Source organism: Dermacentor albipictus, chromosome 4 (assembly GCF_038994185.2).
Source record: "Dermacentor albipictus isolate Rhodes 1998 colony chromosome 4, USDA_Dalb.pri_finalv2, whole genome shotgun sequence".
Classification (NCBI taxonomy): Eukaryota; Metazoa; Arthropoda; class Arachnida; order Ixodida; family Ixodidae; genus Dermacentor; species Dermacentor albipictus.
This window is the reverse complement of record NC_091824.1, coordinates 39,684,335-39,699,818: the sequence shown is the minus strand read 5'-3', so window position 1 is coordinate 39,699,818 and position 15,484 is coordinate 39,684,335. Positions and strand designations below refer to the sequence as shown.

Below are 15,484 nucleotides of genomic sequence, written 5' to 3'. Positions count from 1 at the left end.
CGAGATTATCTCCGGTTGGCTACCCTGTACTGGGGGAGGGGCAAGGGGATGCAATGGGTGAGAGAGAGAAGGATAAAAAAAGAAAAGAAAAACCTAAACACATACACACACACACGTACACACAAACTGTGTCTGCGGGCATTGTCACGTAGCCCACAAAGGCGTTCACAGTCTTACGCAGTGTCACAGTACAGACTTACGTCCCACGTTGTACCGTCACAATTTGTCAGAAAGTGCCGTGTCTTTTAAGCACCGCAGCAGCGTCTCCATAGCGGATCGCACTGATGTTCGCGTAGGCCCGTTTCCAAGGATCTTGTTTTCTGTCGTTGCGCGCTTGTCCAGTTTGTCTAGGGTGGCTGAGAGGACTGCTCTTTGCGGGTTGAAACGAGAGCACTGACAAAGAAGGTGCGTGGTTGTTTCATTGCACCCGCAGAAGTCACAAAGTGGGCTGTTGGCCATTGCGATAAGACAAGAGTACGCATTTGAAAATGCTACTTCAAGCCATAGACAGACTAGAAGGGTGTAGTCACGTCGTGGAAGCTCGGGCGGAATACGGAGCTGTAAATTAGGGTCCTGGGTATGAAGGCGTGCAATTGTGAACTCGGATGAATTCCATTGAGCTAATGTCAGGTCACGAGCAAGTACGGAAAGCTTTTTCGCTGCGTCGGCTCTCGAAAGAGGAATGGCAACGCAGTTGACACCGTCATGGACTGATCGGGCAGCTGCGTCTGCTCGATTATTGTCATGTATGCCACAGTGACTAGGCAACCACTGATATATTATATCGTGTCCTTCGTCAACTTGTCGATGATGGACTTCTCTGATCTCTGCGACGAGCTGCTCATGTGATCCATGACGCAGTGCTGAGAATACACTCTGTAGGGCTGCTTTGGAATCACAGAAGACTGACCATGCGTGGGGTCAGTCTTCTGATTGACCATGCGTGACCACGCAGGGCTACCAGTTCAGCAGCTGTCGTTGATGATACATGTGACGTTTTTAGCTGTATTTTGACGGATCGTCTTGGTACGTTAAATGGGGCGGTGCATCAATGACCGCATGCACGAACGCTGAAACAAAGTTCAAAAACGAGCTAGAGATAGTTATCACTGCATTGCAATGAATGCGGCTGAAAGCCGTCTTTTAAGGATGTCACCTACCTGTCAAAATACCGCGATGACCGCGCACGTCTTATTTCCGAAGCTTTCCACATTCATGTTAGCGGAGAAGCATGTGTAAGCCTTCCCTCTATTTCCCTCCTTCCGAAGGGGATTGCCTTCCTATTACATTAATTGCAATTTTTCCCCCTGCGCAGGTTGAATTTTGTTGATTCTCTGCTTTGAGACAACGGCGGAGTATGTACAAGGTCTGTTAGAAAAGTACCCGACCTTATTACTTTTTTTTGCGAACACCTGATGGATATGAAACAAGTGCACTTGCATCAGCCGACGTTGAACCTTCGTGCGCATGCGCGAATTTTTTCTTGCCTGCCGATAGCGTCAGTCACAGGGACACAGCGTTTGAGTGAGGTAGTGCGCATTGCTCTCGTCGGTTTTTTATTGCAAGGAAAATGGCGGAGCGACTGGAGCGGCGCTACTGCATCAAATTTTGCCACAAACTGGGCGACGGCTTAGTGGAAACCATTCGGAAGATTCAGACGGCTTTTGGTGACGATGCTATGAGCAGCACACAGATTAAGGAGTGGTACAACCGGTTTAAAGACGGCCGCACATCGGTGAAGAGCGAGCCACGCTCCGGTCGGCCATCATCTTGCCGAAATGACCAGGTCATTGCCGAAGTGAACCCTGTGGTGATGCGGGACCGTCGTGTGACTATCCGAGAAATTGCAGAAGAGGTGGGCATCAGCACTTTTTCTGCACATTCCATTATGACTTAAGATTTGGCCACGAAGAGAGTTACGGCGAAGTTCGTGCCGAAGCTGCTCACGGTGGAGCAAAAGCAACTTCGTGTTGAAGTCTCACAGGACATGCTGGATTCCACAAACTGCGACCCCGACTTCATGAACACCATAAACACTGGTGACGAGTCTTGGGTGTACGAGTACGATACGGAAACCAAATCCCAGTCATCACAGTGGAAGCATTCCACGTCACCAAGACCAAAGAAGGCCCGCCAAGTGCGCAGCAACGTCAAAGTGATGCTGACTGCTTTCTTTGACTTCCGCGGTGTGGTACAACACGAGTACGCACCACAGGGTCAAACAATCCCCAAGGAGTACTACAGGGATGTCCTCCGTCGCCGACGTGATGCTGTGCGGCGCAAGAGACCAGAGTTGTGGCCAACAGGAAATTGGCGCATCCATCACGACAATGCACCAGCACATTCCTCGCACTTTATTCGGACGTTCTTGGCGAAAAACCAGACTCCTGTAGTTCAACAGGCTCCTTACTCTCCTGATATGGCCCTCTCTTTTGGCTGTTTCCCAAAATCAAGAGGCCATTGAAAGGAGCGCGATTTCAGACAATAGAGGACATTATGGCTGCAGCGACCAACGACAGCTGAGCTAAACTCCAATGCGAAAGAGGCCTTCTCCGAATGCTTCCAACAATGGCAGCACCGCTGGGAGAAGCGTGTGGAGTCCCAGGGTGACTACTTTGAGGGTGATTAGGTTTCCAACGCTCCAGTTCTGCCAGTTTTTTTTTTTTTCTTCAGCCAAAGATCGGATACTTTTCTAACATACCTCGTATATGCTGACTGAAAGAATCAAGACACTTGGTTGTTAGTCAGCGCTGTTGTCTGTGTCCCTCTCCTCGTCCTGTTGTTTAGCGCTGTTTTACTGCTCGTAATCATGAACCAACCAGCCCAAATGCGTATTCTTCCACACAAAGTACGTGAAGAAACAGGCACTTGAAGAAATCTGCGTGAGCGCACGAACACAAGCAAGCACGCGGCCATGTGAAGCTGACCGACAATGGAGCCAAGAAAACCATATCTGCATTTGTTTTAGGCAAACTACGCATCATTGACAAAGGTAAATTAGCAAAGTAGCACACAGTATAAAGGGGCCTGGCCATGGCAGCGCACATCCGCCGTTCAACGTCCTCGACATCATCTACATCTGTTTATAAATTAAACCCAAGAGTGTCGTCAGTCAGCGCCACGCACGCAAACACACACACACGCACGCACGCACGCACGCACGCACACACACACACACACACACACACACACGCGCGCGCGCACGCACACACACACACACACACACACACACACACACACACACACACACACGCACACGCACGCACGCACAAGCCCGCACGCGAGGATTAACACGCGCACACACAGAAGGAGACAAAGTACACACATTCAAACGTACGCCTGGGTCGTGAGGCGATACGCCCGTTTCACGCGGCGTGAAGAAACCGGTTCCCCTAAAAGCGTCAGGAAGCACCGCGTCCAACTCTAAAACGACATTTGGCGCAGACAATGCGCGCCCCACGGATCGTCGTCTCGCACACGCAGGGCTGAACGCGCGTACTGCGGTTGTGTAGAGCCGCAGCTTGGAGAGAAGAGTTTTTCTCGTACTACGTACGTGAGAAACAGCCTTCCAGCCTCACTACGGCTTGCGGTACCGAGAATTAGAGGGCGAGTGAAGATGTCGGCGTATGCGTGCCTAAACTGCACAGTAGATGTCTAAATGTGCCGCCTTGGGCGTCCGTCTTGAACGGAAAAATGCGATTGGCTGTCATAATACGGGAACGACACAACCTCATGATGCAAGACGACAATGAAGCCAATGAAAGCATAACTAACCATGATTTTAGTTTAAACGCAGAATTATTAAGGTATGTCCCAACGGTGGAAAAACGTTATCCTCGCCCCTTCTTGTTTCCCTATGCCTCATAATTCCTACATTTAATCAGAACTAGAGCTAATTTTCCCTATCATTTTCTTGGCTCTAGTGTCTGTTGGCTTCGCAGGTGCGTTTAGCCAAAAATCGAGCCTCGCTGTTCCCCTTATTCTAGTTTATGATGCGCGAAGGGTATGCACCTTTCACAACATTTTATACATTGCTGCAGGAAATCGCTCGCGTTATGGGCTAACTGCAGTGACGGTGTTCATCTCTGACAGAGCCACACCCTGCACAGATCACTTTGGGGAATACCTCGACTTGAGCGTGACGCACCACGCCTCATTGGAGTGACGTACGGGTACCCGCGGCTGGCCCATCCTACGAACGCGCGCCGAAACTGATATCCCCGAAATGGATCGCTATGACGTATGTCTTCGCACTTCTGGTGCGAAAGAAGGAGACTCGCGTTAGTCACGGTGTGACGATCTGACGATACTGCGCGGTCAATACGTCGTCATTCGAGAAGTATTGGAATCCTTGCATATACTGCAACACTTACGGTTTGGACAGGTCCGGCAATGCCGTCGCACCTACACTGCCTACATGCGTCAAACGGGCGCTCTTGCAGCTTTGCTGGATATAGGTTTGTAATTTGAGCAAGATGCGACAAGTCTGCCAAATTGTCGCTCCGATTCCGGACGAACCGCCTCAGAACGCTGTGAACTTTCTTTGCTTTTTATTTCTTGTGCGTCTTTTATTTTTTTCTGTATAGTCGGGGGCACCGAGTCCTGAACGAGCGGCATCACACAAGCGGGAGTGAGAAAGCATAGACGAATAACAGGCTTCGGCGTCCACGGCGGAGGGCACAGGCATATCAGTGCAGCATCGCGCGCAAACACGCACGCATACACGAAGCACACACATTCACTGTTCTTGTGCAGACGCAAATATAATATATACACAAACACATTAACGCGCACTTACGCAAACACATGCAGATTCGCCCGCACACACTTGCGAGTGGATCGAGACTTCGCGCCGCGTTGATTGGCAGGCGGTCAGCCGCTGAGCGAAGCCGCACGACGCTAAGCGGCACTTCGCCGCGTCGACTAGAAGGCGCCGTTCGCATGACGCCACTTGGCAAACAAGCGAGGCCCGGCCCGTATAGAAGGAGTCTGACTGACGTTGGCGCGTGCTCGGACGATGCGTCGGCCGAGGCGGTAGCCGGCCGACACGGCCCACACTTATTAGTCCTCGGCGCTTCGCATTTCCCTCACCTTGACACCCATTGCCGACGCAGAGCGCCGACGAATCGCGGCGGGGTATCTGTTTTTGTTTCCGCCTCTTCGGGGGCCCGTGTTTGCCCCGCCGGCGAGCCCAGTTGGCAGTTGAGGCTCGTTCACGTCTCTCAAGCGCCAAGGTTCCTGCCTCAGTCAGCGGTGCATGGTGTGGTTCCTTAGTTGCACACGTGTTCTAGCTATACAGCTTGCCTGCCGGCGTGCTTCATGCGGCGTCCTCCGCGTAAGCTATCGCGGCCACCACCTTTTACACGCGCTCGCTTTGCGCAAATTGACGTGCGTGGGTGTGGGCGCCCTCTGATGGGGCAATATGGCGGAGGCCGGAAGTGTGAGCTGCGTTCTCCCATCGCCCGCGGGGAACGCGGCTTTCTGGAAAGGTCAGCGATAGGCTGCCAAATGAGAGACGTTTACGGAAAGTATTAGCCCACCTGGCATTCCTGCATAATTCGCTGTATGTAGTGCGGTAATCCTCTACCAGTGTATTTCCAGCACGGCACGATCCTGTTTCCGGACTGCATGGAGCTCTTTGTTCGCACGCTTTAAAGATCACAGACGGATGCGTCAGTGGAAGATACTAGTTTTGGAATTCTGTCTTTGTAATCATACCGGTTGTCTCCCGTGTGTCGCGTTATTTATTCTTTGCGCAGTCTTGCAATTCCGGCAACGCGGCCCGCGTCCATTCCGAAACGATGGACCTAAGTTTCTTCCCTTGCGGACGCCCTTTCCTCGGCCCTCAGACGAAGGAAGGCTGACGTGATTCGCATTGGCCGAACATCGCTAGGGAACCGCGTTGCAAAAGGGGCTTCCAAAAACACGGTCGAGAGCACGTATTACACTCTGCCAGGGCCTAACGCTCACGCCCACAGGACAAACAAAAAACGGCGGCCAAAATGGCAAACCGCGGGGCGCATGTCAGGACGTTGTTTCGCCGCCGCGGTCTCTTCCGTATATCGTTTTTTTTTTTTTTCTGCTTCCGACGCGGGACCTGGCGTTTATTATACTGCACCCCGCTTCGACTGGCATGCTGGCCTCTCTCCGTCGAGGCGTAAAGAGACCCCTCTGCGGGGTGCCCGTCGATCGAAGGCGCCCGCGGCAGCGATCAACTGGTACGGAAGGCTCAGAGACCAGTGATTAGGCGAAAGCCGTGGCATAGCGCCTCGGCTGCCGAGGCCCGGGAGGGCCACGCTCTGCTGTCAACAGTCGTCGCTTCGACCCATTCCCCGGGCAGCGCGAAAGGCAGGGTGCTTGGCCGGGGCGAATGATGCGTACTAGAACGGCGATCTAGCACTGGCGAGAAATCGGTCTCCACGCCGCTGACTCGATTGCCAGGAGCGAGGATCAAGCAGCGGCCGTGAGTTGCCGCATACGCCGGCAGAAGATCGCGCCGCCGCCAATCAGTCCGATCCATGATAGAGAGAGAGATAAAGAGGGGCGAGGAGGGCGCAGCACGAACAGAAGAAGGTGGCAAAGCGCGCCGAGAGGAGAAAAATAGCGACGGCGCGCGGAGCATTTCGCGGATGAGCCCAAATTACGGTTCGCGAGTCGCCGTCCGCCGCGCCGGAGCACTCGGTGCCGGACGGGCGGAAAAATGCCGAGCTCTCGCGATGGCCGTAACCGGAGCTTTCGCTGCCGTGGCCGCTTGTCACACCAACTCCCAAATTACGCGCGCCCGTCCGGCCGTCCGCGGGAGCGAGCGAGGCGTCGTCTTGCCCCCCCCCTCCTTCATGGGACTACTCTTGCGAGCGCCTCTCGCCGTCCGTCCCGTACGTCGGTCGAGCCGACTGCAGCGAGCCCTGACGGACGGGCCCTGGCGGCAGCAACACCCAGGCACCAAGTGAGATGGAAGACGCTCCCAGTCTTCGACTGTAGACCCACAATTTCAGAAGTGCAGCCAGGGTGAAGGAGTGGTTGCGGACTTTGGGCTTAAAGGGGGGGGGGGGGAGGGTGACGTCGAGTGCTGGTCCTCCGCGCATCCAGCCAAGGGCGGCCCAGCGCGCCGGCCCAAGCGGCCGGCCATGGCAGCGCCGAGCGAACGCGTGCCTCAGAGGGCAGTCAACCCCGCGGCGAACTTCGCAGGAGGCGGCAGGACCCGTGGCTGAGAAAGTGGCATCGCTCGGGCGTCGGCCATCCTCGAGGCTGTGACGACGTTTCGGCGCCAACTCGTGCGTGTAACACGCGCCGGTGGTGTGCCTCGCGCGCTCTGCCACCACCTTGCGAAAAGCGCGCCGTCATGTTTGCGCGACAGAGAACGGAGCCGCCTATAGTCGAGTCTTATTGCACTGCTTGCTTGGTTTAACGCAGCGAAGGGCCGGTTTAGTCGTTTTCGCCTGGCATTGCGAGCAGTACGATGTCGTGATGCGTTTCGCACAAATATTTGTGCACAGTAAATTACGAGCCTTTGACGGGCGTCGAATTTCGTCATTCAGCTCGTCTGAGTGGTGCCACATTTTGTTTTTCGATGCAGCATGCCAGTACTACTTCGTCGTTCGCGCAATAGCACGTATGTTCACACATCGTACGTATACGCTTACCAAGTCCTCAATCTGCTATCTCTGCAGAGAGCGTTTGGTGATTTACGTCATCATCATGATCATCACGATGGTCGAAAAGTTCTTGACCTAAATCAGACTACCTGATTCTCTGTCGTCTTCTGACGCCTAAACTTCAGCGCACGTACCGGGTTGAGAACAAGTTTAAAGGAGTTTAAAGAACGAAGCGGGGGGGGGGGGGGGTGACGTTGGTTGCGGTGCAAAAGTCGTCCAAACTTGTTGGACTGAACTTTACATAACATTACAAAATTGGCTATTGCGGATAACATAGTTCTAGTGTGAGCTGGATTATTCATAGAGACAGGCATTACTTGCGCGAGAAATCGAAACACCTACTCAACTAATTACCACCTTCGCTAATTACCTTCTTAAATTATTACTTTATGGCGCGCAGAGGAACCCCATGGGTATGGCAGGCCTACTGCTGCCAATAAAGAAACATATTTCTGAAACATTATATTTGGTTGACTGCGAAGGACTTTTTAGTTCGACAATCTCGGATCCCATGTTGTTTTACATCTGTGCGAGAGCGGCGAATCCGGTGCCGGCCCAGCGTTGACATATGCTTATAATGCAGCAACACCGTCGCTCTGCGACTGTTTTTTTTTTAGGTAACTAGAATATATCTGTGTAACTCGACATTGGATTTCATAAAAACAAGTTTTCATATGTAGCTCGACAATGTAACCTTACAACGTGGCCCAGTCGTGGCATGTGGTGCAGGAGACCCCTCAAGCTGATATTGCTACTTTTGACATTATTGCAATATATTTTTGTAAATACTATATTTTATTTACTGAAAGCGACTTCCCGCAAGATTCGCCAACATGACACCACTGCATTTGTCCGTCCCTGTGAGGTTCACGCCCGGCCATGTGCTTAACAGAACAGATTGAATCTGTGAAGTGCCTGCAAAACTAAGTAAATAAATGAACCTCACTGCTCTGCCAACCTTACTCTTGAGATTTATGGCATATGTTAGTGTAGCTAGTATACATCTGGTTCGGAAAGAAAAACGATGTTGCTCATGGTTCGACGATGTAGCGTCACGATGTTCTGCCAGCCAGTCATAGACAGGCAAGTACTGCTGTCATCCGTCTCCAATAGTGCAGAAATGTCATGGCTCTGACGCTACGAACATCAACTGCCATTAAATATATTTCGGTAACTTTATATATCACACGTTGAAACAAACTTTTCATGTGGTTGGACGATATAACGCCTCGTGGTTTGGAGTTCTTCTGACGGTGTGCGGTGGTGCCTGTCATGGCGCAGCCGTTGCATTGCAAGGGAACTACTTGGCTATGAAGCACACCACGCACCGACTTTTACTTGAAGGGATTTTATGGGCTAACATTAAGCACATGCCGACTCTTCTTCCAATGAAACTTCAGCCTTGCGGGTCTCTGGGAAACTCGCTTAATTAGCACGAACGCTGATGGTACACCCAACTAAAAGGATAGGTAATATCTAAAGGCATATTTTCGGTTCAAATTAGTGAGATGTAGTTACACCGCATCGTCGGCTTCTTCGCTGGCGTAGTCAAATAATAATCCTACAATGAAAAAAAGTGGGTCCTTTGATTGTCTTACTTTCGACGTTCGCTATGTTCAAACGAGTCAAGATTGTTTAGAAGGAGACAAAGAAATTAGGTAACAATTCAACGCATACTAGTTTAAAATTTCGATTTTTCTTTAAATATTACAGTGCAAAAAATGGGCATCGAGAAACCGCGTATCAGATGGCTTCCGATAATTTCGACCAACCTGGATCCTAGAGCGTGCCTAAGATAAAAAAATAATGCGCGGCTCTGCTATCGCAAACGCCATGCAGAGACCAGCGGAGCCGGGGGAAGGCCAGTAAAGTAGTGCCGAACCGCACACTTACTCTAACTTTTGCTGGGCTTCCCCAGCTCCGCTGGTCTCTAGTGTTTGCAATAGCAGAGTCATGCATATTTTTTTTCTACTGTGAGAAAGAGGACTGCAGAAGCAACCGCGCAGGTTTTTATCGGAGAGCAATGACGTCACACTACCTGTGTCCCCGCCCCCTCCGCTCCTCCTCTCCCGCTAGGCTGCATCCAGCCTCGCCGCGTTGGCATGCTGCGCGATGCTATTTTTATACTCTGCTTGCACTCTCCCTCAGTTCTCTCTCCTACAGCTCGGCGAAGCTGCGGACGTCAAGAGAAACCCAGCGACGTCCTAACAGCTCCACTCTAATAAGAAAGCTTGCCCAAGGAAATTTCACAGTAAGAGCCTCCTCTGGACATTCATGCCGTGCTCGTAGCCCACATAACCTATCAGAGGCATCAGGATGATCATGTCTCCTATAGCCTGGTCTCTCATGGACACGCATTTAACCGCAACTTAAACCGAACTACGGTTATCCGCTGTTTATCATGCGGCTATTTTGACCCGGGCTCATTTCACCCGGAGAATCTGGTTCGACTAACTTGTGCCAAAACGGTTACATCGGCCTCTATGCAGTTACAAAGTCGTCTCCGGTTGCTTTGATCACAAAGCGTCTTAGTGGCTCGGCGAATCGTCCGGTCGCACCAGACAAGGCTGGTGCAGAGCGATCTTTTCTGAAGTATTTTATATGGTGATTTTCTTTTTCTGCGATGCAATATCGCTCGTCGGGACCGAAAGGTGATTGTTAGTGGCGAACTAGGCGCCGTCTGGCCGTAAAGCTTATCGAGTCTCCAGGTTTGTTATCCACATGTTGTGCAACGAGAGGTAATTACCCATGTGCTGTAGTGACATTTCTGCACTTTTTAACCGCAGATGACTGATCAAAGCGCTATGAACAGGCGCTACGAACAAGAAAATGGCGACACAATATACAGTGCTGTATGCTATCCTATATAGCTGTTCTCTCTTTATACAGTGTGTTATATACTAGACGCGCTCAAAGCAAGTGACTTATTTGATAGCGCCTACTTTCGTAAACAAGAATTAACGCAGTGCTCAATATTGGCTGATCGCAACTCATTAATGCTTGAACGCCGCATCACAATCCATTTATAAAAATTAATCTGCAGAAAACTAAAGTAATGTTTAACAGTCCGGAAGAGAACAGCAATTTACAATAGGTAGCGAGGCACTGGAAGTGGTAATGGAATACATCTACTTAGGGCAAGTAGTGATGGCAGATCTGGATCATGGGACGGAAATAATCAGAAGAATAAGAATGGGCTGGGGTGCGTTTGGCAGGCATTCTCAGATCATGAACAGCAGGTTGCGATTATCCCTCAAGAGAAAAGTGTATAACAGCTGTGTCTTACCAGTACTCACCTACGAGGCAGAAAGCTGGAGGCTTACGAAAAGGGTTCTACTCAAATTGAGGACGACGCAACGAGCTATGGAAAGAAGAATGACGGGTGTAACGTTAAGGGATAAGAAAAGAGCAGATTGGGTGAGGAAACAAACACGAGTTAATGACATCTTAGTTGAAATCAAGAAAAAGAAGTGGGCATGGGCAGGACATGTAATGAGGAGGGAAGATAACCGATGGCCATTAAGGGTTACGGACTGGATTCCAAGGGAAGGGGAGCGTAGCAGTGGGCGGCAGAAAGTTAGGTGGGCGGATGAGATTAAGAAGTTTGCAGGGACGACATGGCGACAATTGGTAAATGACCGGGGTTGTTGGAGAAGTATGGGAGAGGCCTTTGCCCTGCAGTGGGCGTAACCAGGCTGATGGTGATGAAACGGACAGTGTGCCCTGACTGCCATGCAGTATGTTCTGCACACGCGATCAGTGTGATCACGCTGTAGTATGATTATGAGGAGGAGGGGAAAAAAAGAGAGAAAGACAGGGAGGTCAGCCAGTGTAAGTACCGGTTGGGCACCCTGCGCTGAGAAAGGGGTATAGGGAATAAAAGGTGATAGGAGGAATAACGAATAACGAGAGAAAAAAAAAATACACACGATAACGCGATGCAAGGCGCTGCAGTTTTTTGAGCGTGGTCACGAGCATTTTTCTTGACAAGGTGTAAACGGGAGCAGTCGCAGAGGTGGTGCTTGATCGCCTACTGGTAGCCGCACTTTTCGCAAGTAGGGCTGTCGCCATTCCTATGTGGGAGAAACAGGCGTTCGAGAATGTCACACCGAGCCACAGACGTATATAATTAAAATTAAATTATGGGGTTTTACGGGCCGAAACAATGGTCTGATTATGAGGCACGGCGTAGTGGAGGACTGCGGAAATCTGGACCATCTCGGGTTCTTTAACGTACACCTAAATCTAAGCACGCGGGTGTTTTCACATTTCGCCCCCATCGAAATGCGGCCGGCGTGGCCGGGATTCGATCCCGCGACCTGGTGCTTAGCAGCCCGACACCATAACCACTAAGAAACCACGGCGTGTCAGAAGTATTTCTTTCGCACGTGGTATCCCTGGTGGGAGACGGAGTTGCAAACGTGGATCGAATCTGTGAAGACCTGCGTTGGTAAATTTAGCGGCATTCCACAGCGTGCCTGTAAGCTAGCGCGTGAGCGAGCGGAACCCCGTGGTATCGGCAGTGGTTTTGGTAAATACCGGGTGTTTCAGCGAACACGTTCAATTTTTTTTTTTTTTTTTTAATGCGAAGCATACTAGCCGCACAACCACGCTCTTCCTTGCTGCGCCGAGCGCGGCCGCGTGGCCACCATTGAGGGTATGAGCCATTGTTCATTGCTGCGCGTCTCATATGTGGGTCTATTCTCTTTTAAGTTTGCTATGTTTGTTATTAAGTTGCTTCTATTTTTATGCGTTGCATAATGCAATCACTCAGTTCAGCCCTTGGGCGCGGCAGGGCAGCCGCCATTGACCTTTAGCGCAACCACGTGACGTGTTTTAATTGCCTGTGCCAGATAGCACAATTCTAGTCCATGACCTGACCTACTCGAAGAGACGGGGCATTGCTAGCACAAGAAATTGGAACGCATAATCGACTAATTGGCAGACATCTGCTAATTAAGTTTGTTAACGAATTACCTTATGGCACACTTACAAATTCTAGCCCGGGAGTTGGCAAGGCGGATCCACTTGGAACGAATTCTCAGGATGACACCTGCAGCTAGGTATTAATTCGCGAACTTTGCGCAGAAATGCATTGGTGTTCCAGTTACTTTCGTGCTTAAGTGCATAAAACGACGCTTTGTTGAGAAAGTAAGGGGAACGACAGTGCATTTTTACCACAAGTTTGACGGCGCACATCTCGTAAATGGTGTCATTCACACAATTATTTTGAAGTGTATGTGCCTTGCAGTGTCACCCGCTAGAACTTGTAAATTGCAATATGTGTCATAATGTAATTGGCTGCAACATAATTAGTGCATTTTAGTTAATTAGTCGACAGAGCTTGCTCCTACCGGTCCTCACCCAGTACAGGCAAATTTCGCGTAGGAGACCCAGGAACAGTGCGCTATACAGAGTTGGAGCATATCGCTCTCACAGACGCAGCATACGACTATCCAGGGAGAAATCTGAGCACACGGGCGATCGTGGTTGTAAGTTCATTTTCAGGTAAGAGACCTGAGGGCTGCAGAAGCCACCTTCTGTTATCAAGTCTAGAAAGCGGTGCGTTTTGTCGTAGATGATTGGCTGTCCATTAATTCTCACGACGCACGGTCTCACTGCTTTGCGAGTGAAAGCGACCATAGAGCAGTTCTCGGAGGACACCGCCAGACCTCGTGCTCGAAGATAATGTAATGCTAGTGTGGCCGCTTTTTTGGAGTCTGGTGGGCACCTGGCGATGCGTCACTCCTGTTGCCCGACTGCATTCACTGTCTGCATAGATTGGCACACGAACGGATTGCGCGAGAGAATTAATCAGATCGATGACCACTATAGGTTAAGATAGCGTGGAGCACAAAGCTCCACCTTGTGTTACTCCACGGTAGTCGTTATGTTGTGACATTGTGCCATCCTCTGTTTGCACAAAGAATGACCTATCCTTCAAGAAGCTGACTATCCACCGAAAAACAAGGCCACTTGGCCGACATCGCCCAAGGCGTCGAGCATGGCACGATAAGTAATGTTATCATAAGCGCGAACATGGCCTCTGACAACCTGCTTAGTCTTTTTTTTTATCATGCACAGTTGCATGACTGTAAGTAATCGCTTCAACGACGAAATGAACATTAAAATTATCATTAAGAGAATGAGGCGCTAGATTTCTCTTCAACATAACTGCTGCCACAGAGAGCCCTGTGCTCTCCCTTTCTCAAATTACTCAACGTGTACGTCTCTGATACTTTCGTTATTTTATTACGCGCTCGTCTTCGTCCATAATGGCGTCCCATTCGTAATGTCACGGAACGGAAGCTGCTGCTATGCGATAGAGTCGGCCCCACAATTTCGCGAGCATTCGCCGTCCACGCATTACAAACAAATAGCCTGGAAAAAGAAGCCAAGTATTCCTTCACGCCTCAGCCACGCGCGCTCGTGCGCTCGAATTTTAAAACCTCGAACGTCGTCCACCGCGCTGCCGTTTCCGTTCTCACTGTGCACACAATTCTTGCGAGAATGTGGGCGTAATTTATGGGGTAATGGGAAGGACTCGCTCATAAATAGGACCTTGCCCGCCACATTTATTGCCGTGACTCGCGAGCGTTAATTCTCTCGCACGCACACTAACAAAGAGGATTATACAGAGCAAGCCTTAGGAAACTCTCACGCATTTTCCGCGCTTGATGCGTACGCAATGTACATAGAGCTTCGGTGGCAATTGCCCCCAGCACGCAGTGGAGCCGTCGCAGCTTAACTGCTCGGCGCGCTTTTATTTTCACCGTGACGTCTCTATTCTTCTGGGGTTCCTAATTTGTTTTTCTCTCTCCGACTTTTCTCTCGCGTTCGTAGCTCGGCACTTCTTCGAAATGTGTGCGTACGCAGAGGGTCCCGCCAAGAAACAGACGCAGGTGGCGCTGTCTGGCACCGCCTTGCGCACACGTGATGGCTGTAGCATCGTCGAGCGCCTCGCTCGCGTCAAACCCTACCGCGCGCGTTCACGTGCGCGCGCAGAAAGGGCAGGCAGGCGTGTCTAACGAGCCCTCGCGCCCCCTTTGGCCCCGGCTTTCGTCTTCGCGGACGCGAACTCTCCTGCATACATCCTTGCCTCTCAATGTCGGGACGCGAGCCAGTGATATTAAAAATTCGCGCGAGAAAGCCAACTGCCGCGCCGTACAAAGTCGAGGGGGAAGAGTCGCCTCTCCTCCACATCGAGCGAGCGAGCGCGGAGGAGCGTGAGTGTACCCGCGAGAAGTGGCGTCCGAGAGACGTCACGTGAGCGCTTGCGTGCGCCAAGGCCGCCGCCGTTTAGTGCGCCCAGCGCCCCCTATTTGCATTACAATGACATCCGCCAGTTTGCCTCTGCCTACAATAGGCGCATGGGTGCCTTGAGGCTGTGTGTGTAAACGTATATCTGTGTACACAGGCATACGCGCGAGTTGTCATTTGTTTCGTTTGTCGTGGTGCTATAGCGCTTGGCTCGGCGACGGTGCGCGCGGAGCGTGGGGGTGACCCGTGGTGCTTCGCGTACAAGCAGTGCGGTAGCCGCTGCAGTCGTTAAGGGAACATTTGCGCGCAGTTAACGTTTGAGCGGGACCAGAAAGCATCGCTGCCCGCTTATGATACGCAAGCCAGCGCACGTACCAGGCATATACCAGACTGACAATCTGCTGGCGCGGTGTTCTCTTGTTTTCGCATCAGATTGCGTGGCGGCGCAGGGCTGGGCGTTTCTGGTTAACATTAGCATGCACATGCATAAGGCATGATGCTGGTAAGAAACGACCGAGGAGCCGTGCTTAGACGGGTATGCGATTCCACTTGTACTCTGACCGTGCTAT

The 15,484-nt window shown here is 51.1% G+C and overlaps 1 protein-coding gene across 1 annotated transcript; it reads left to right on the top strand.

Moving 5' to 3' along the window:
* The first annotated feature begins 1,987 nt into the window (after window positions 1-1,987).
* Window positions 1,988-2,464, top strand: LOC139059520 (uncharacterized). The gene has a single exon (XM_070537942.1). It carries the CDS (start codon window positions 1,988-1,990, stop codon window positions 2,462-2,464), a length of 477 nt encoding a protein of 158 aa, XP_070394043.1.
* The last annotated feature ends 13,020 nt before the right edge of the window (window positions 2,465-15,484 follow it).